Consider the following 21,662-nt stretch of genomic DNA (forward strand, 5'->3'; position numbering starts at 1 on the left):
TTCAGTACTGACATGAAGGAAATGTGCTGAGCTTGGCATATCTTGATGTTCTTTTTCACCTTATCTGTTTGTCTGTTACATCTTCCATTGTTTGCAGGCACATTTCATTCCTGTATGCACATTTTCACGAATGAGAAGTAACTATGTATTTCTTCCACATAGTTTTCATTACTGTGTTAGTTTATTTTATTTCATAAGCAATTCTTAATTTGGCTGAAACAATTATATACTGATGTTAATAAGGAATTATGGTTTGCAGAAGTAAGACTGTGTTATCTATATCCCATACTGCTCCTGTACTCGAATCCTCTCACTCTGAAACCAATATACCATTTGTGTAAATGTAACATAAATTTATCCTTCACCATTCCCTGAAATCAGTCCAGGAACCTTCACATACTCTGACAGGAGCCAGCTTTGTGAATGTTCAACGTGAAGAATCCAAATCTCTTGAACAATGTCACTTGATAAAAATACAATTTGTGTTTATTTTATTTCTGTTTCTCATTCTGTCCCTTGTGTTGTAAGCTGGAGCCGGAGAATGGCTACTTTGCACACTTTTTATTATGTCCATGTATTCGAATCCAAATCCAAGTCCAAATTCAACCCGAAACAAACAAACAGAAAGGATGGAGCTGACAACTTTTGTAGCAGTGACAGACAGGAATGAATGCAGAGTCTTTATCAATTAACATTGGACAGAGTGGTTTTGATTCAGGGACATGACTTGAAAGAAGTCAAGGATAACTGTGACACTCCGCCAAACATCTTCATCAGCCCAACAAACCACTGGAGAAACTCAGCAGGTCAGGCAGTGTCTCTCTGGTACAGAGAGAGACAAAATTAACCCTGATTTGGAAATACATCGCTGTTTTCTCTCTCTCTCTCTATTGGTCAAACCCGCCTTCAGTCACAGCATCTCTCCCTCTCTATTGGTCAACCCTGCCTTCACTCAACGGTCCGCTCTTTCTATTGGTCGATCGACCATAACCGCACGTGCAGTGGGCGGGACCTTCAGTGGACGGTGACCGTTACAAACCGCCACCTGCGGCGTCGGGAAACGGGGGGGGGAAAGAACTCGTATTTATTCAGTGAATCTCCAGACTGTAAGTGAACCTGTAATGGTTTATTTATTAATTACAGAGCACGGTGATACATTTTCATTCTGAGGGTGACACAATTCCGAGTGACAGGAGCCGTCCCGATGGGATGAAAACACACAACAGGAGGTGAGGGAAAGCGCGGAGCGGCATCAAATCGCGGGCTTGGTTTGTTTTAATTTCGTTTATTTACTTCGGTCGGGCCGGCGGCTGAATCTTGCAGAAAGCCGGGGACGTGACAACTTGTTGCCCCATTGAGGGATGTGTTAGCGTCTGGTCCCCCCCCCCATTCACAACCACGTCACCATGGCAACAGCCGCCAGGATGGAGAGAGAAATCCCGGAGCCTGGGAACAAAGGGAAGGTCATCAGGTCAGCACGTGATGAGTGAGATAGAAGCTGCTGCGACAGAGAAAATGTATCTGTGTGCATGTGTTCTTTTTGGCCTCTGTAAGTGTGTTTATGTATGCTTGTGGTTTCTAATGTGTGTATATATTTGTTTGAGTGGTTGTGTTTCAGTGTTTATGTATGGCAATGTGTATGTTCATGTATTTGTTTACCTGCTTGTGAGTTTGTTACAGAGATGGAGTAGGTGTGTCTCAGTATGTGTATATGTCAGTGTTTGTATGCCTTGGTTTACCTATGTGTGTATATCCATGTGAGTGCATGTCTGTTTGTGTCTGAGATTATGCATGTGTATGTGTTTGAGTCTGTGCCTGTGCATTCCTCTTTGTGTGTGAGCCTGTGTTTGTGTTGTTTATTTTCGCATGTTTGTGTTTTGAGTCTCTGTTTGTGAGTGTGTGTGTGTGTATGATTTTGTGGCTGTGCAGATGTAAGAATGGATATACCTTTGTGCATGCCTGTCTGTGTGCCTCTGGTATGTGAGTGTATATGTTTTTCTTTGTGTGTCTGTTTTTGTTTGTGTCCTGTCTGTATTTGTTTCTTTACGTGTACTTTTGAGAATGTACCTATGTGTGGGAGTGTACCTATGAGAGAGTGTATCTGTGTCCACCTGTACATACTTGTGTGAATGTCTGTAAGTGTGCTAGTGAATATGTCTGTGATTTTTCATTTGGTGTAAGCATTTCTGGTTATATCTGTGTGAATGTATTTGTAGCCTAGTGTGCACTGTGTATATTGCCAGTCTGAGTCTCTGTGCTTGTGTAGAGTATGTGTGAATGTCTGAGTCTCTATCTGCATTTTTGCTTGTGTCTGTATGAGTGTGTGCAAGTATTTGTCCCTTTTTACTTGTGTCTGTTTCTATCTATCTGTTTGTGTATCATGTGCAGGAGTGCTGTTGTGTCAGTCGCATTGCCCATGCAATGAATCATAGAATCCCTATGATTTAGAATATGTGCTTGTCATTATTACCTGTAAAAAGTACAGCCTTATTGCACAGCTTGGTCTCGCAGCACTTTCCGGTATAACTCAGCTGCATCCCCATCTGTGATTGGTCAATGGCTTGACAAGCTATACTGGATGCGCAACCTCTCAGTTCCATTTTAATTCCCCCTGTTGAGCATACATATGTGTTATAAATGTCGTCTTTAAGAAGAACTATTAGGTAATTTAATGTTACTATAGCGCCATGACTGAATAATAGAAATTGTACAATAGGGCAAACTCAAAACTAGTGTACTACTTCATTCAAATGAGTTCCAGACACTTGGCACAAGCATTTAAGCCAGCACACAAATCTGGAAATACGCACTCCTTGTTCGATCTCACTTACAACTGAAAATAATTTGGTAGCATTTTGTAAAACTTCTAACTGGATATTACAAGAGAGAGGCATGATCCTGAGACAGGCAGTCTGCAGCACCTAGAGGAATGGAGAGAAAGGAAGGTCGCTGAGAAAGGCAGTCAGCAAGACCTAGAGAGGAGGATTTTTGGATTGGCTAGGCGCAATGACCACGGGAAAAGGAAGGTTACAGGGATAATGTAGGGGGTTAGACCTGGGTGGGGTGCTCTTCAGAGGGTTGCTGTGGACTTGAGCTGAAAGACCTGCTTCGACACTTTAGGGATTTTGGTTCCATGATGATCGATTCACGTATTCCTAATGAATCATCATGAGAGGCCATGTAGGTTGAGCTAAAAATTTAAAAAGCCTCAGCAGAAGCTATGCGTAGAACCCAAATAGAAAGAGGAACCTTTACTTGGTCATAGCATTGAGTATAGGAGTTGGGAGGTCATGCTGTTTTGTTAGGTCACTTTTGGAATATTGCATGTGATCCTAGTCTCCTTCCGATCAGAATGATGTTGTGAAGCTTGACAGGGTTTAGATTAGATTAGGTTACTTACTCGGCCCAACAAGTCCACACCGACCCGCCGAAGCGCAACCCACCCATACCCCTACGTTTACCCCTAACCTAACACTACGGGCAATTTAGCGTGGCCAATTCACCTGACCCGCACATCTTTGGACTGTGGGAGGAAACCGGAGCACCCGGAGGAAACCCACGCAGACACGGGGAGAACGTGCAAACTCCACACAGTCAGTTGCCTGGGGCAGGAATTGAACTCAGGTCCCTGGCGCTGTGAGGCAGTAGTGCTAACCACTGTGCCACCGTGCTGCCCAAAAGATTTAGAAAAGGTTTACAAGGATGTGGCCAGGTTGGAGGGTTTGAGACATAGGGAGAGGCTGAACAGGCTGAGGCTGTTTTCCCTGGAGCGTCGGAGACTGAAGGATGGTCTTATAGAGGTTGATAAAATCATAAGAGACTTGGATAGGATAAATAGACAAGGTCCTTTCCCTGGGATTGGGGAGTTCAGAACTAGAGGGCAAAGGTTTAGGGTGAGACGAGAAAGATAGATAGAAAAGGGATCTAAGGGGAAACTTTTGTGCAGAGGGTCATGCGTGTATGGAATGTGCTGCCAGAGGAAGTGGTGGATGCTGGTACAATGACAATGTTTCATAGAATCATAACAGTGTGGAAACAGGGCCAGTTGGCCCAACAAGCCCACAATGACCCTTTGAGTATCCTACCCAGATCCATTCCCCTACCCTTTTACTCTACATTTACTCCTGACTAAGGCATTTAACCTACATATCCCTGAACACTGGGCGATTTAGCATAGCCAACTCACCAAACCTGCACATTTGTTTGGATTGTAGTAGGAAACCAGTGCACCCGGAGGAAACCCACACAGACAGTTGCCTGAAGCTGGAATCGAACCTGGGTCCCTCGTGCTGTGAGACAGCGGTGCTAACCACTGAGACATTGTTTAAAAGACAACTGGATGGGTATATGAATAGCAAGAGTTTAGAGGGATATGGGTCAAGTGCTGGCAAATGGGACTAGATTAGGTTAGGATATCTGGTTGGCATTGACGAGTTGGACTGAAGGGTTTGTTTCCATGCTGTATTTCTGACTGTGACCCTAAGAACAAATATGTATAGCTGAAAATGTGTTGCTGGTTAAAGCACAGCAGGTTAGGCAGCATCTCAGGAATAGGGAATTCGACGTTTCGAGCATAAGCCCTTCATCAGGAATGAGAGAGAGTAGCCAAGCAGGCTAAGATAAAAGGTAGGGAGGAGGGACTTGGGGGAGGGGCGATGGAGGTGGGATAGGTGGAAGGAGGTCAAGGTGAGGGTGATAGGCCGGAGTGGGGTGGGGGCGGAGAGGTCAGTAAGGAGATTGCAGGTTAGGAGGGCGGTACTGAGTTGAGGGAACCGACTGAGACAAGGTTGGGGGAGGGTAAATGAGGAAACTGGAGAAATCTGAATTCATACCTTGTGGTTGGAGGGTTCCCAGGCGGAAGATGAGGCGCTCCTCCGCCCTTGAGCCCCGCTCCTCCAACCGCCACCAAGACAGAACCCCACTGGTTCTCACCTACCACCCCACCAACCTCCGCATACAACGTATCATCCGCCGTCATTTCCGCCACCTCCAAACGGACCCCACCACCAAGGATATATTTCCTTCCCCTCCCCTATCAGCGTTCCGCAAGGACCACTCCCTTTGTGACTCCCTCGTCAGATCCACACCCCCCACCAACCCAACCTCCACCCCCAGCACCTTCCCCTGCAACCGCAGGAAATGTAGCGCCCACACCTCCACACTCACTTCCCTCCAAGGCCCCAAGGGATCCTTCCATATCCGCCACAAGTTCACCTGTACCTCCACACACATCATCTATTGCATCCGCTGCACCCGATGTGGCCTCCTCTATACTGGGGATACAGGCCGCTTCCTTGCGGAACGCTTCAGAGAACACCTCTGGGCCGCCCGGACCAACCAACCCAACCACCCCGTGGCTCAACACTTTAAATCTCCCTCCCACTCCACCGAGGACATGCAGGTCCTTGGACTTCTCCACCGGCAGAACATATCAACACGACGGCTGGAGGAGGAGCGCCTCATCTTCCGCCTGGGAACCCTCCAACCACAAGGTATGAATTCAGATGTCTCCAGTTTCCTCATTTCCCCTCCCCCCACCTTGTCTCAGTCGGTTCCCTCAACTCAGCACCGCCCTCCTAACCTGCAATCTCCTTACTGACCTCTCCGCCCCCACCCCACTCCGGCCTATCACCCTCACCTTGACCTCCTTCCACCTATCCCACCTCCATCGCCCCTCCCCCTAGTCCCTCCTCCCTACCTTTTATCTTAGCCTGCTTGGCTACTCTCTCTCATTCCTGATGAAGGGCTTATGCTCGAAACGTCGAATTCCCTATTCCTGAGATGCTGCCTAACCTGCTGTGCTTTAACCAGCAACACATTTTCAGCTGTGATCTCCAGCATCTGCAGACCTCATTTTTTACTCGAACAAATATGTATAGGCCAATGTCTGAGTGCTAAAAAGGGCAAGAATAGCTGGAGACATTAACTAATAGAAAACCATGTCAAGTATAAACAATGTGGAAAGCCTGGGAGAGAACACTGTTCTTGAACTTCAAAGGATTTTGTTTTGAACCTAACACAGCCCAATGAGAAGAGGCCATTCTCAATTTAAGCTCAGGAAATGAAGGATGAAATAGCAGTGGGTGTCAGTTTTGGATGCAGTGATCTTAACATAGCTTTCACACCATCATATGGCAAAGAATAAGATAGAAAAGGAGTAAAAGTTCCCTGTTGGGAGAAACACAAAGTTTGTGAAGCTGAGAGGTGATCTAGTATGGGGTGTATGGATGTAGCTCCTTGAAGACAAGTCAAGAATGAATTAGTGAGAAACATCATAAGCGAGATTCTAGAGGCTCAGTGTAGACACATCCTCACAAATGGAATGGGTGCTGCTTCAAAATCTAGCTGTTCAGAAGCACAAAGGGGAAGATAAACACAAAAAGAAAGTCACAAGAAATATAGTTTAAAAACAAGTTAGGAAAACGACGAGAAAAGATTGGCCTAAAAAATTAGGGAAAATTTCAAGATCACCTATCTGTACATAAGTGTAAGTGGGTGACTAACAAAAACGTTGGGTTTGTCTAAAATATACTCCGTGTGAGAGTGGAGGCAGAAACACTCAACTCATTGGGGGATAAAAAGATCTTGACATGCATCTGATGCGTTGTAACGCTAAAGTGAGGTACTGGCCCATTAGGTCCAACAAACCTCCAGTGACTCTCCAAAGAGTATCCCATTCCCCTACCTTATTACTCTATGTATACCACTAACCTATACATCCCTGAACACAGTAGGTAATTTAGCATGGCCAATTCACCTAAGGTACACATCTTTGGATGAAAGAGTGAGTGTGAGGAAGACTGGGGAGAAGTAAGGCAGGGATGAACGATAAAAGGATTTTCATTTCCATAGCTGAGAATGTAGTGCTGGAAAAGCACAGCAGGTCAGGTAGCATCCGAGGAGCAGGAGAATCGACATTTTGGGCATAAGCCCTTCATCAGGAATGAGGCTTGTGGATTGGGGCTGAGAGATAAATGGGAGGGGGTTGGGGTTGGAAGTGGGGGTAAATTAGCTGGGAAAGCAATAGGTGGATGAAGGTTAGGGAGAAGGTGATAGGTGAGAGAGGGGGAGTGATGGACAGGTCCGGAGGGCGGTGCCGAGTTGGAAGCTTGCGACTCAGATAATGTCGGGGGGAGGGGAAATGAAGACGGTGTTGAAATCCACATTTATTCCAGGTGGTTGCAGGGTCCCAAGGTGGAATAAGGCGTTCCTTCTCTAGGCGTTGGGTGGTAATGGTTGGTAGTGGAGGAGGCCCAGGACCTGCATGTCCTTGACGGAGTCGGAGAGGGATTTGAAGTGTTCAGCTGCAGGGTAGCGGGGTTGGTGGGTGCGGGTGTCCCAGAGATGTTTTCTGAAACAATCTGCAAGAAGGTGTCCTGTCTCCCTGATGATCGTTTTTGAGTGTGGAAAGAATGCTAATTCATTCAACAATGTGTAGCCTGTGTGTACTGTAACTATTTGTTTCATTGTGAGATTGATTATGGACATTGGAGGATACCAAACCAGTGAGAGTGAATTTAAGGGATCCAGATTCTCTTGATGAGCTTTTTGAACAGTCCTGCAATGATTTGTGAATGTATCATTCTCTCCATTCTTGCAGCTGTCTGAAATAACTGACAGGGAAATCTCAAAGTTTCCTGGACCTGTTGCCCTCCATGATATACCTTGTACCAAATTGAACACCTGTGAAACATTTCAAACTTATTGTAACTCTGTAGCAGTTTATACATGTAATTACCAAAATTGCCAGAAGCAGTGATGCAGCGATCCTGAATTCCGGTACATTTCACAATGTTCATGGCATTGGAGTCTTCAGGTGAATTGGTATGGCACTCGAGGCCATTCAGGATGGAAGGTCCCTCTGAAAAGTTAACACGGAATATTTAACATTGCATAAACTTTGGCTGCATCCACATGGGCTAGCAAATTTTGCAGTAAATGATACATCTCGGTCTTTCAAATACAATGTCCCCCAGATTGGTGAAGCTTTTCGCATCCCATTTTCTAAGGGCATTATGATTGGGATGTGACTAGATCTTTTGAGCTTGCTCTGACGTTTGATACAAGTGTGGCTGATTTTATGTATAAATTCCAAGCTCTTAGCCATTTCTCTTGGCTCTAACTGAAATATATTCAATGACTTTTTGAAACATAACACCGCAGAGAATCAGCGATCTTGGCTAAACCATGTGCCTTGATTTGATTCATAAATGCCACCTGTACTAAGATAACGAACAGTATTGTTTTGTGTTGACCAATCAAATCATACCTTACATAAGCAGAACAGGGTAATAAAACAATGCACAGTATAGTATTACATCCACAGAGGAAGATCAGCACTTGGAAGACAGGTGTGGTCAGAGGTTTGATAACACAGGGAAGAAGCTGTCCTTCAACCTGGTATGTGTTTTCAAATTTTTGTTTCTTCTGCTCAATGGAAGTGAGTGTAACCAGGGTGGAAGCATTCTTCGATTATGTTGGCTGCTGCCCTGAGGCAACAATTATAGACAGTCAATGGATAGAAGGCTGGTTTGTGTTATGGATCTATCTGAAATTTCCTGTGGCTTTGGGCAGAGCTGTTGCCATACTGGGTAGAATGTTTTCTGTGGTGCATCCGTGAAATTAGTGAGAGTCATTGTGGACCTGCAAAATTTGCTTAGTCTTCTTCATTAGCTGGTGTACTTGTGTTTAACTTTGATGTGGATGGACCAGGACAGATTGTTGATGATATTTACTCTTAGGATCTTGAGCTCTTGACCACCCTCCGTTGATCAGCACCATTAATACATACAGAATTGTGCCTTCCACTCGACTTCCTGAAGTCAATGACCAGCTCCCTCACTTTACTGACATTGAGGGAGCGATTAATGTCTTTACCATATGCCACTGAGCTCTCTATCCCTCTTTCCTGTACTCAGTCTCATTGTTTAAGATCTGACCCACTCTAACCATAGTTTATCAGTTAATACAACAATGTAAGAACCTAAGAAATAGGAGTAGGCCATCTGGCCCTTGCTCATTCCTGATGAAGGGCTCTGGCCCGAAACGTTGATTGATTGATTTATTATTTTTTATTTTGTTGGGGTGTCGGGGTGGGTTGCGCTTTGGCGGGTTGGTGTGGACTTGTTGGGCCGAAGGGCCTGTTTCCACACTGGTAAGTAATCTAATCTTAAAAAAAAGACCTGAGGTTGTGTGGGTTTGTATTTTTGGATTTGAGCACAGTCTCTTGCAAGTTTCTTTTTCTCTTTAAAACTGCTATCAATGTTTGAGTTGATAGTTCATCTGCAGGCACTCACAAGTGGATGGTGCTGAAGGGGAATTTGGAATATACTGCCAGTATTTCCAGACAAAGCATGCTCAGCCAGCCACAACTGACCCTGGATGTTATTCCAATGCTTATCACTTGTGTGTGAGGTAACATTGGCTGCAGATGAGTATTTGTGGTGACAATTTATTTTTTCTTTCTGACCTTATCTGGCACTTGGCAGTCACTGCTTTCAATATTATATTGTACATTGTTGTTATGTTTTCTCTAGGTCTGGTGATTGCGTGTACATGTCTGTCAGTGTGACTTTGTATAGCAATGTGTGTCAGTTTTCAAAATGTTGTTGCATTTTCTTGCAGCTTATCCTTTAGGTTATTTTTGCACCTTGAGATTTTGGGGAATATTTGTAGCTCAGGTTATGGAACCAATTGTAAATTTGCTCACTGATTTGGGAGATTTGTTCTCAGACGCTAAGTAACATCATTAGTGAACCTCCAGTGAAGCGTTGGTCTTCTGACCTGCTTACTATTTATCTGTCTTGGTTTGTTGTGGTAGGTGATATCATTTCTGGTGCTGTTTGTGAGAGGTTGGCAAACGGGGTCCAAATCTATATGTTTGTTAATGGAGTTCAGGTTTGAATGCCAGGCCTCTGGGAATTCCCGTGTGTGCCTTTGTTTAGCCTGTCCCGGGATGGATGTATAATCCCAGTCGAATTGGTGTCCCTCTTCATCTGCATGTATGATACCAGTGATAGTTGGTCATGTCTTTTAATGGCTAATTGGTGCTCCTGTACCTTACCCATTTGTCCAATGTAATGTTTGTTGCAGTCCTTGGTATTTTGTATATGTCATTCGTTCTGCTGGTTGCTGGTACGGAGTACTCGTAAATTCATCAGGATCTGTTTCAATGTGGTGGTAGGTTTGTGGGTAACATGATACCTAGGGGCTGGAGAACTATGCTTATTGGGTATCTACTGTTCCTGAATACGTTGCATAGGTGTTTTTCCTTGGCTTCTCGTCGTTCCTGTGTGTTGTGGCTCACTTAAATAATATTCTGATGCAGTTCCATTTGTGAGTGTTGGGATGGTTGCTGCTGTAGTTGGGTAGCTGGTCAGTGTTTGTGGCTTTCCTGTAGGTACTGGTCTGTAGCTCTCCATTAACCTTTTGTTCATAGAATCCCTACAGTGTGGAAACAGGCCCTTAGGCCCAACAAGTCCACACCAACCCCCCTCCAAGTAACCCACTCAGACCCATTCCCCTACCTTATTACTCTACATTTATCCCTAACTAAGCACCTGACCCACACATCCCTGAACACTATGGGCAATTTAGCATGGCCAATTCACCTAACCTGCATATCTTTGGATTTTGGGAGGAAACCAGAGCACCGGAAGGAAACCCATACAGACACTGGGAGAATATGCAAACTTCACACAGTTGCTGGAGGATGGTAATTAAACCTGGGTCCCTCATGCTGTGTGGCAACATTGCTAACCACTGAGCCACCGTGCCGCCCCAACATATTCTGGTGTGATGTACAGGAAGGGGAGTCTGTTATTCTCTTCTTTGAACTTCATACCGGTAAAGATGATGTTTGTGGGTTTCTTCTGATTTGTTGTGCTTTGTAATAACAAGGGTCTCATCCACACAGCAGATGCAAAGCTTGGACTGGATCATGGGAAGGGCTGTTCATTTTAACTTCTGCATAATTGCTTCTGCTGATATTGATGATCCCTTAGGCATCCCATTGATTTTGTTTGTAGATCTCACCTTTGAAGGTGAAGTGGGTTGTAAGGCACAGGTCTCCTAGCTTGAGGCTGCTGTCCTTGCTGATAGAGTCAGTGCTGTCAGGCATTTGTGACTGGTTTGTCGAGCAGTGAGGCCAGTGTTTCTTTAACGAGGGTAAACTGACATACAGACTAGCAAAGGAACTGCAACGCAAACAGGAATGTGTAGTAGAAAACTCAACCCATTTCATTGACTCCACCCAGGAATTCCTTATGAAAGACACCAAGGTAGAGGAAGACAAGGCCATGGTTTCCTTTGATGTGACGGTCCTATTCACATGAATAAACATCACCGTAGTCAAGGAAACCCTGGCCTTGCTGCTAGATGAACCAAGGATATATAATCTTTACACCTTTCTCTTGAGTAATTTTTCTTTGCAATCAGCTAGTTCTTCATTTGCAAACAAAATAAAATCCAGCAGATACTGGATTCCTGAAATAAAAGCAGGTAGTGTTGGAGAAACCTATTACTTCAGTCTTTGGGTTGGTACGCAAAACCACTTCGCCATCATGAACCTTCTACCTTTAATTGTGGGCTGGGCTCGAGGGGCTGAATGGCACACCTCTGCTCCTATTTTCTGTGTTTTGAATTTTGAGAGAAATTGCAAGTCAGCATGGTTTTGTGAAGGGCAGGTCGTGCCTCACAAACCTTATTGAGATCTTTGAGAAGGTGACCAAGGAAGTGGACTAGGGTAAAGCAGTAGATGTAGTGTATATGGATTTTAGCAAGGCATTCGATAAGGTACCCCATGGCAGGCTAATGCAAAAACTACAGAAGTATGGCATTGAGGGTGCATTAGAGGTTTGGATTAGGAATTGGCTGGCTGGAAGGAGACAGAGGGTAGTAGTTGATGGTATAGGTTCATCTTGGAGTGCAGTTACTAGCAGTGTTCCACAAGGATCTGTTTTGGGACCATTGCTGTTTGTCATTTTTATAAATGACCTAGAGGAGGGGCTTGAAAGCTGGCTGAGCAAGTTTGCGGATGACACGAAAGTCGGGGGAGTTGTGGACAGCGAAGAAGGATGTGGCAGGTTACAGCAGGATATAGATAAGTTGCAGAGCTGGGCAGAAAGGTGGCAAATGGAGTTCAATGTAGCTAAGTGTGAAGTCATTCACTTTGGTAGGAGTAACAAGAAGATGGATTATTGGCCTAATGGTAGGCTGGATGAGCAGAGGGATCTTGGTGTCCATGTACACAGATCTCTGAAAGTTGCCACCCAGGTAAATAGTGCTGTGAAGAAGGCATATGGTGTACTGGGCTTTATTGGTAGAGGAATTGAGTTCCGGAGTCCTGAGATCATGTTGCAGTTGTATAAGACTCTCTGGTGCGGCCTCATCTGGAGTATTGTGTGCAGTTTTGGTCGCAATACTATAGGAAGGATGTGGAGGCATTGGAACGATTGCAGAGGAGGTTTACCAGGATGTTGCCTGGCATGGTAGGAAGATCGTATGAGGAAAGACTGAGGCACTTGGGGCTGTTCTCATTGGAGAAAAGAAGGTTTAGGGGAGACTTGATAGAGGTGTACAAGATGATTAGGGGTTTAGATAGGGTTGACAGTGAGAACCTTTTTCCGCTAATGGAGTCAGCTGTTACTAGGGGACACAGCTTTAAATTAAGGGGTGGTAGGTATAGGACAGACATTAGGGGTAGATTCTTTACTCAGCAGGTTGTGAGTTCATGGAATGCCCTGCCAGTAGCAGTGGTGGACTCTCCCTCTTTATGGTCATTTAAGCGGGCATTGGATAAGCATATGGAGGTTATTGGGCTAGTGTAAGTTAGGTAGGCTTTGGTCGGTGCAACATCGAGGGCTGAAGGGCCTGGACCGCGCTGTATTTATCTATGTTCTATGTTCTACAGAATGCGAGGAGTGTTTAAACTTGAGAGATGTGCAAAGGGTTTGGTTTCCTATTACTGAAGAGCTTGGCTTGCAAGTCTGCATGTCTCGCTTACCTTCAAAAGGATGATCGTTACACAGATTGGAACTGCAGCTTTTGCATTTCTGCTCGATATTTATGAGACCAAATTGCAATGAGGTGTTTTGTACACATACTCCACAGTCTTTAAAAAACACGAATTGCTTAATTCCACCTGCAAACATAGAGAACATGGTTCACCTTCCAATATTCAGTGGACATCCTTCATCACTTGTCAACAATGTGTTTACTCCACCTGTTTCCCATCCATCTATCCTGTTTATTTAATGTCTGTCTTCACTTATTTAGTTAGTAACTCACCAAAGTATTTCACCAACCATTTGCGAATTGATAAATATGCTTCCAAAACATTTCTTTATTTGTAGAGGTAAAGTTGCCATTGTCCTAGCATATGCTCATAATCTGAAAGGCATTTGACTTGGTAGCCCATACAGAGCTGAGGAAAAACCCTGAGTGGGCTTGGGGGAATGACATTCCTCATTCAGAAACAGCAAGTGCACCAAGCAAGTGCACCTGTTGGAGGCATTCAGCTTTGGTGTAGGACAGCGAGTCAGGGTATCTGCTTTCACTTTTCAATATCTTCGCAATGATCAATGATTTCTATTTTCTGTGGACAGTGTTAGTACGCACAACAGATAATGCTGGAGAAGCTTAACAGCGTCTGTGTTATAGAATCCCTACACGGTGGAGGCAGGGCATTTGACCTAATGAGTCCACACCAGCCCTCTGAAGTGCAAGTATGAAATGACCTTAGTCCTATCCTTTAGGCCCTTCAGCCTGTTCTGCCATTGAATGATATCATGGCTGATCTGCGGCCTAACTTCATAGATTTGACTTTGTCCCATTGCCTTAGTATCTTTGCTTAAAAAAAAAAGAAAATCTCTCTCAGCTTTAAAGTTAGCAACTGTTCTAGCATCCAGTGCTGTTACTGGAAGGGAGTCCTAACCATCCAACTCCCTTTGTGAGTAGCAATGTTTCTAACATCTCTACTGAATGGTCTGGCCCTAATTCTCAGACTATGCCTCGTCAATCTAGAATTCCCAATTGGTGGTAATAGTTCATTTTACCCTGCCTTTTCCTCTTAATATCTTAACTTTAAAGATTGCCCTTTAACCTTCTAAATCATAGAGAAAACAGGCCTAATTATTTTGTCGCCCAATCGTAACCGCTGAAATTCGGATATTATCTTGTAAACCCACGTTATACTCCCTCCAAGGTGAATCTATCCTTCCTGAGATGCGGTAGAGTGTGGTGCTGGAAAAGCTCAGCAGGTCAGGCAGTATCTGAGAAACAAGAGAATTGATGTTTCAGGCTTCAGCCCTTCATCAGCCTGACCTGCTGTGCTTTTCTAGCATTGCACTCGTGACTCTGATCTCCAGCATCTGCAGTCCTCACCTTTTCTCCTTCCTGAGATGTAGTGCCCAGATCTGCGCTCAGCACACCAAGTGAGGTCTAACTAGAATTTTGTATAATTGCAAGTGCCTTATCCTCCAGTCCTATAGGTATAAAGGCCAGCATTTCATTAGCAATCTTGAACATTTTCTGTATCTTTTCGTGGCATTTTAACCTCCAAGTCTCTTTGGACATTCACTTTATTTAACTTCATACCTTCCCAACAGTGTCTTAAACTATCCTTTTCGGTCTAAAATGGATAACTTCACATTTGCTCACGTCAACTTCACATGCTAGCGCACGTAACGTATAATGCATTGGTTAGGTTCATATTGCCTTTATTGGCTCATGCATTGAGTGTACAGGTTGGGACATCATGTTGCAGATGTACAGGACATTTGTTCGGCTGCTTTTGGAATATTGTATTCAGTTCTGGTCTCTCTGTTATAGGAAGGATGTAAAGAAATTTGAAAGGGTTCAGAAAAGATGTACAAGATTGTTGCCATTATTGGAGCATTAGAGTTATAGGGAAAACTGAATAGGCTGGAGCTATATTCCTTGGAATATCAGAGGCTGAGGGGTAGCCTTATTGACGACAAAAATTTAAGAGGGATGTGGATAAGGTGAACAGCCGAGATCTTTTTCTTGGGATTGGGGAGTCCAAAACTAGAGGCCATAGGTTGAAGGTAATAAGGGAAAGATTTAAAAAGACCTAAAGGGGCAACAATCTCACACAAAAGGTGGTGCATGCATTGAATAAGCTGTCAGAGTAGGTGGTGGAGGTTGGTACAGTTACAGCATTTAAAAGGTATCTGGATGGGTCTCTGAATAGGAAGGATTGTGAGGGCAATGGGACAATGCTACCAAATGAGATTAGGTCAATGGAGAATATCTGGTCAGCATGGATGAGTTCGACCAAAGGGGCTGTTTCCATGTTGGACAGCTTGATGACTCCGTTATGACAGATGCCTCGAAGTTTAATCACAACATTCTTACATTGCTATAATGCCACAGACTTGTATGAAGCATGGGTTTTGTTCTTACTGGTATCACTGTACATTACATACTTATTACTGACCGAGCACACTCCACTGACCCCATTGTAGTCTGGTAGTGATTGAAGCAAATGCCTTTTATAGAGCAGTGTCACACGTTGTGACGTGATGTAACTGTCTTAAATGTACACTGCTTCTCTCAAGTAAAATCCGTCAAGACAAACGAAAGTTAGAAATTCCAGAAAATTACCTGTATTCATTGAGATCGACGTTGTGATGCAGCTGTTGATCCCAGGGGGGCAAGAAGTTTGTATGGTCTTACATGTACGGTTTTGTACATTGCAAGAGAGGCAGGTAAGAGATTGCACTGGAAAGAGAGTGAGACAAATTGAGCCAATTAAATACTGTGATTAAGAGCAGGTCAGAAACTTGGAATGCTGCTCTAGATAACTCACCACCTGATGCCTCAAAGCCTGATCACAATCGATGAGGCACAGGTCAGGAGTGTGATGGAATACTCTCTATTTGCCTGGATGGGTGCAGTTCCAATAACACTTAAGGCTCAACCATCCAGAATAAAGTATCCCACTTGATTGGCACCACATCTGCAATCATCTATTTCCCCCCAACACTGACGGTCAGAACCACCAGTGTGTACCATTGACAAGATGCACTGCAGAAATTAAATAATGCTTCTTAGAAGTTAGGCAATGCGCCTTGCAAACCCACAGCTCCTACCATCTAGAAGGACACAGAGAGTCACTGCTTCATACAACAAAATGTGGTGCAGCCAATTCAAGGCAGACATGAGTTAGTTGATGACTTGGAGAAAAGAAGCTGCATGTACTTTGGCCAAATTTGCAAAAATAAGCAGAAAGCAGTTTGTGAGAAGGATACAAATAATTTACGGAGAAATGTTAAGAGACGGATCACAGGACTCAAAATCTTAACTCCTTTCTCCCTGCAGATACTGGCATGTGTTGAGTTCCTCCAATAATTTTGGTTTTTGATTCAGATTTTCAGCATCTGCAGTTCTTTGTTTTATTCAGAGTACTTTGATCAGTTTTGGTCCTTTTTTCTTTAAGGAACAATATTTCTTCACTGCAGGCAGTTCAAAGAGGGTTCACTGGTATGGTATACACTGTGGAGGGATTATCTTGTGAGCCAAGGCTCAACAGGTTCAGACCCTACTCACTGAAGTTTAGAGGAATGGCTGTCCTGTGCTAGCTAGCAGATATGGATTTAGACTAAGAACTTGTGCAACAGAGTCTATCAAATGTTCACCAGACTACTTCTCTGGGTGAGAGAACTGACATTTCAAGAAAGACTGGATCGATTGGACTTGTACTCACTGGAATTTAGAATGGCTGGGAAATAGGGAATGGTTGATCTCAGAAACAACTAAAATCCTGATGGGACTGGACAGGCTGGATATGGAAGTATGTTCTCAATGATGAGTCCAACACTAAAGGTCAGAGTTTCAAAAATAAAGGGTAAGTCATTCAAGACTCAGATGAGGAAGCGTTTCTTCACTGAGAGTTGTGAGCATGTCGATATCTCTCCCACAGCTGTGGGGCCATTATTCAAGACAGAGCTGGGTGTGGCCCTTTCAGTTGAGGAATTAAGGAATATGGAGAGAAAACAGTAATAGGATACTGAAATTGCATCGTCAGCCATGATCATATTGAATGCCTTATTCTTGAATTGAACTTTAGTCTTGTTCTTGTTCAGGTGCGGTGCTGACAAAAGCAGAGGTGACATTCCCTAAGGCTGTAGTGTGGCCATGTCCATTGTTATCAGCTTCTGCAATTTTCACATGTTGGGCCAACTTGCATCTTCCAAAACCTAAAAGATCCTTGAAAGCAGCAGGACAAATAGAATAGATTGGTTGAGATGGGATCCTTGGCTCCATTAGTTGAAGCATTAAATGGAAGAGTAGGCAGCTTATGATGGAGTTGTATATAATGTTAGTTGAGCTCCAACTGGAATCCTGTATGCAGTTCTGGTCACCATGCTAGAAGGATGTGATTCATAAGTGAGGGTGCAGAGGAGATTCACCAGGATTTGACTGGGATTGAGCAATTCAGCTTCAAAGAGAAACTGGATAGGTTAGAAGTATTTCTGTTTGAGCAGAGAAAGTTAGGGGTGGCAGGGTGGGAGATCTGATTGAGGTGTACGAAGTTCTAAGTGGCAAAACTGAGGGAGAAACCTTTCTGTCCCATTTAGTAGAGCATTCAATAACCAGTGGGCACAGTTTTAAGGCAGGAAGCAAGAGGGTTTGAGGAATTTATTTTTTCCGAGAGGATGATGGGAATCTGGAATGCACTGCTTCAAAGGGTGGTGGTGGCAGAAACCCTCATAATATTGAAGCGGTATTTCTATGTACACTTGAACCATCATAGCATCCAAGGCTATGGGCCAAGTGCAGGAAAATATGCTTAAAATAGATAGATAACTAATGACCAGCATAGCCATAATGGACTGAAGGGCCCCCTTCTGAATTTTAAAATAATCTATGACCATCTAGAAGTGCAGTAGCTATATGGGAAATCACATTCTGCAAGTTCCCCTCCAAGCCACTCCCCATCCTCACTTAAAAATATAGTGCTGTTCCTTCAATTTTATTTCCCTAAGGACATTGTGGATTAACCCACAACACATGCATAGCAGAGGGTCAAGAAGGCAGCTCAGCACCACTTTCTCAAGGAGGCAAATAGGAACGGGCAATAAATGCCAATTCCTACAAACGAAATAAGTTGCTGAGTTTCTGCCCAACCACTTACATCAATGGAATAAAACAAAACACAATTTGCCATGTCTCTACTGAGCAGTTCCCAATGTTTGTGGACTACAGATATCATTCAAGAACATTGGTGAATTAATGCTGTGCTGCTTTTTCAAAAAGAGAGCACTGGACATTTTGAATAACCCCAAGGCAGCCTGTCCTCACCTCAATGCTGGGCAAATTTCAGGTCACATTTCTGCATAAATCATCATTTTGAAAGGCACATTAAGAATTAATATTTGGCAGGGATTAGTCAAGTGAAAATAAATCTCAGGAGTTGGGTTACATTTTTCAGGTAAGCTCAACAAGAGCTGGTGGAGGTCAGGCATTTGACCTGGGAATTTAGCAAAGCTTTGGCAGAGGAAGTTAAAAATCACACAACACCAGGTTATAGTCCAACAGATTTAATTGGAAGCACTAGCTTTCGGAGCGACGCTCCTTCATCAGGTGATAGTGGAGGGCTCGATCGTAACACAGAATTTATAGCAAAAATTTGCAGTGTGATGTAACTGAAATTATACATTGAAAAATTGATTGTCTGTTAAGCCTTTCATCTGTTAGAATACAGTGATCGTTTCACTTCTTTCATGTATAAATCACAAAACCCTTTTTTTAAAAGTTGCATTCTCGGGTTAGCTGTTAACAGTGGTGATAGCTAGACAATATGTTGAACGTGTTAGCCCCCTGTGTTCTCTGTCTATGACCTGATGTTTAGATTGATTCTAATCTAAAAAGTGAGATAACAGAGTTTTACATAAATTCATGCAGTTTTTGAGCTCAGTGTTCTACATGAATGTATGCAGTTTTTGAACAAAGTGCAATGTAACTCTGAGTTACAATTAAGTCAAATGTAGGAGCAAGATTAGACCATTTTGCCCCTTGAGCCTTCACCACCATTCAGTGTTCTGGATATAGTCTTCAATCCGTAGTCCCAACTACTTGTCAAAACCTTTCACCCCTTCGGTTAACAAGAATCAATCCACCTCTGTCTTAAAAGTATTTTCAAAGACCCTGAGAGAAAAGTGCAACTTGCCATCTGGATAGTAATAACAGGATAGGTCAGAGTCAGCATGGATTTATGAAGGGGAAATTATACTTGACTAATCTTCTGGAAATTTTTGAGGATGTAACTCTGAAGATGGACAAGGGAGATCCATAGATGTAGTGTACATGGACTTTCAGAAAGCTTGTGATAAAGTCCCACATAGGAGATTAATGAGCAAAAGTAGGGCACATGGTATTGGGGGCAAAGTACTAACTTGGATTGAAAGTTGGTTGGCTGATAGGAAACAAAGAGTAGTGATAAATGGCTCCATTTCGGAATGGCAGGCAGTGACCAGTGGGGTACCGCAGGGATCAGTACTGGGACCGCAGCTTTTTACAATATATGTTAATGATATAGAAGATGGTATTAGTAATAACATTAGCAAATTTGCTGATGATACTAAGCTGGGTGGCAGGGTGAAATGTGATGAGGATGTTAGGAGATTACAGGGTGACCTGGACAAGTTAGGTGAGTGGTCAGATGCAGTTTAATGTGGATAAATGTATAGTTATCCACTTTGGTGGCAAGAACAGGAAGGCAGATTACTTCCTAAATGGAATCAATTTAGGTAAAGGGGCAGTACACAGAGATGTGGGTGTTCTTGTACACCAGCCAATGAAGGTAAACATGCAGGTACAGCAGGTAGTGAAGAAGGCTAATAGCATGCTGGCCTTCATAACAAGAGGGATTGAGTGTAGAAGCAAAGAGGTTCTTCTGCAGCTGTACAGGGCCCTGGTGAGACCACACCTGGAGTACTGTGTGCAGTTCTGGTCTCCAAATCTGAGAATTTGCTAATGTTATTACTAATACCATCTGAGGCTATTGTGGGAGTGTAGCGTAGGCTCATGAGGTCAATTCCTGGAATGGCAGGATTACCTTACACTGAAAGACTGGAGTGACTGGGCTTGTATACCCTTGAATTTAGAAGACTGAGAGGGGATCTGATTGAGACATATAAGATTATTAAAGGATTGGACACTCTGGAGGCAGGAAACATGTTTCCGCTGATGGTTGAGTGCCGAACCACAGGACACAGCTTAAAAATACGGGGTAGACCATTTAGGACAGAGATGAGGAGAAACTTCTTCACCCAGAGAGTGGTGGCCCAGTCTCTGGATTCATTTAAGAAAGAGTTGGATAGAGCTCTCAAGGATTGTGGAATCAAGGCTTATGGAGATAAGGCAGGAATAGGATACCGATTAAGGATGATCAGCCATGATCATTTTGAATAGTGGTGCAGGCACGAAGGGCAGAATGGCCTACTCCTGCTCCTGTTGTCTATTATCTTTTGTCTATTATCTATGATTTAAAAGGCTAGCCTTTGATTTTGAAACCGTGACCTTTTCTGGATCCTCCCAGAAGAGGAAATGTCCTTTCCACAGCTATCAAGACCCCTCAGAATCTTTTGCATTCCCCTCCAAGCCATTCTGATTTGGAAATATATTGTCACCCATATATATTGTCCTGCAGTGTCACTCATCCAAAATCCTGGCATTCTCTTCCCTGAGTCACATGGACTGTGGCGATGCAAGAAAGCAGCTCACCACCACCACCTATAGATGATGTGCAATAAATGCTGGACCCAGCCTACAACACCCTCTTCCCCTAAGAGAATTTAACAACCGTGTTCCAGTCAAGCCACTTCTTACTCTTTGAAACTCTAGCGAGTACAGGCTTGGCCTGTCTCTCCTTTCCTAAGACAGCCCATCCATTTCTTGCCCAGATGCTTGCAGCACTAATCGATAATCGATGCCATCACTTCAAGGCTTATCATTCAGTTTGAGTATTGTCTAACGTTTAGACATTTAGGACACCCCTCCAATTAAACAACTGAGATAATTACATTTATTCAGCTCCAATAGTACCACACAAATTGCAATCACTAATTTAATTGATAAACTCTCACCTTCAGCAACAAAAGCACAAATGATAAGAACGCTTTGAAGCAGCTGCATTTTGAACTTTTGATATTATCACCGACCAGGAGCTGTCTTGGCAGTTGCAGATTGGAAGCTGCTGTTTTTAATCTTCTCAATGAACTTTCTTCCTACGGTCACAGCAATTTATTACAAGTCTGCTTGGAATGTCAACGTCATCTTTATGTGAAAGAGGGAGGTATTTATTTTTTGCTGTTAGCAAATGCTTTATATTGGTTGAATCGGAGAAGAGAACACAATTTTGGTTTGCACACAGGAATTCTGGAAGGGTGGAGCTCATGAGATATTGTACAAGTGAATAGTTGGTGCTGCCTGCATTAGGAGGACAGTCAGGAGTGTGTGAAAACTGGAGGAGGTCCGATATTTATGATAATGAATAGATGCCCTGAGAATGCAATGAGAAAAACAAATGTTGGAGTATGTGAAATAAGGGGACAAAAATTACAGCATGCTACCCTAAGAAGTATGAACAAGGGTAGGCCATTCAGCCCATCAAGTCTGCCCTGCTCTTCAATGAGGGT

At 43.6% G+C, this 21,662-nt stretch overlaps 1 protein-coding gene across 1 annotated transcript; it reads right to left on the minus strand.

Annotated features, from left to right (window-relative positions):
- Positions 1-1,111: 1,111 nt before the first annotated feature.
- LOC132833946 (uncharacterized) lies at positions 1,112-21,270 on the minus strand. The gene is made up of 6 exons (XM_060852632.1): positions 21,111-21,270; positions 15,625-15,741; positions 13,004-13,141; positions 7,739-7,861; positions 2,471-2,611; positions 1,112-1,446 (listed from the first exon to the last, which is right to left on the minus strand). The coding sequence occupies exons 1-6, from the start codon at positions 21,157-21,159 to the stop codon at positions 1,391-1,393; spliced, it is 624 nt and encodes a 207-aa protein (XP_060708615.1). The 5' UTR covers positions 21,160-21,270; the 3' UTR covers positions 1,112-1,390.
- Positions 21,271-21,662: the final 392 nt, after the last annotated feature.

Source organism: Hemiscyllium ocellatum, chromosome 38, assembly GCF_020745735.1.
Source record: "Hemiscyllium ocellatum isolate sHemOce1 chromosome 38, sHemOce1.pat.X.cur, whole genome shotgun sequence".
Lineage (NCBI taxonomy): Eukaryota > Metazoa > Chordata > Chondrichthyes > Orectolobiformes > Hemiscylliidae > Hemiscyllium > Hemiscyllium ocellatum.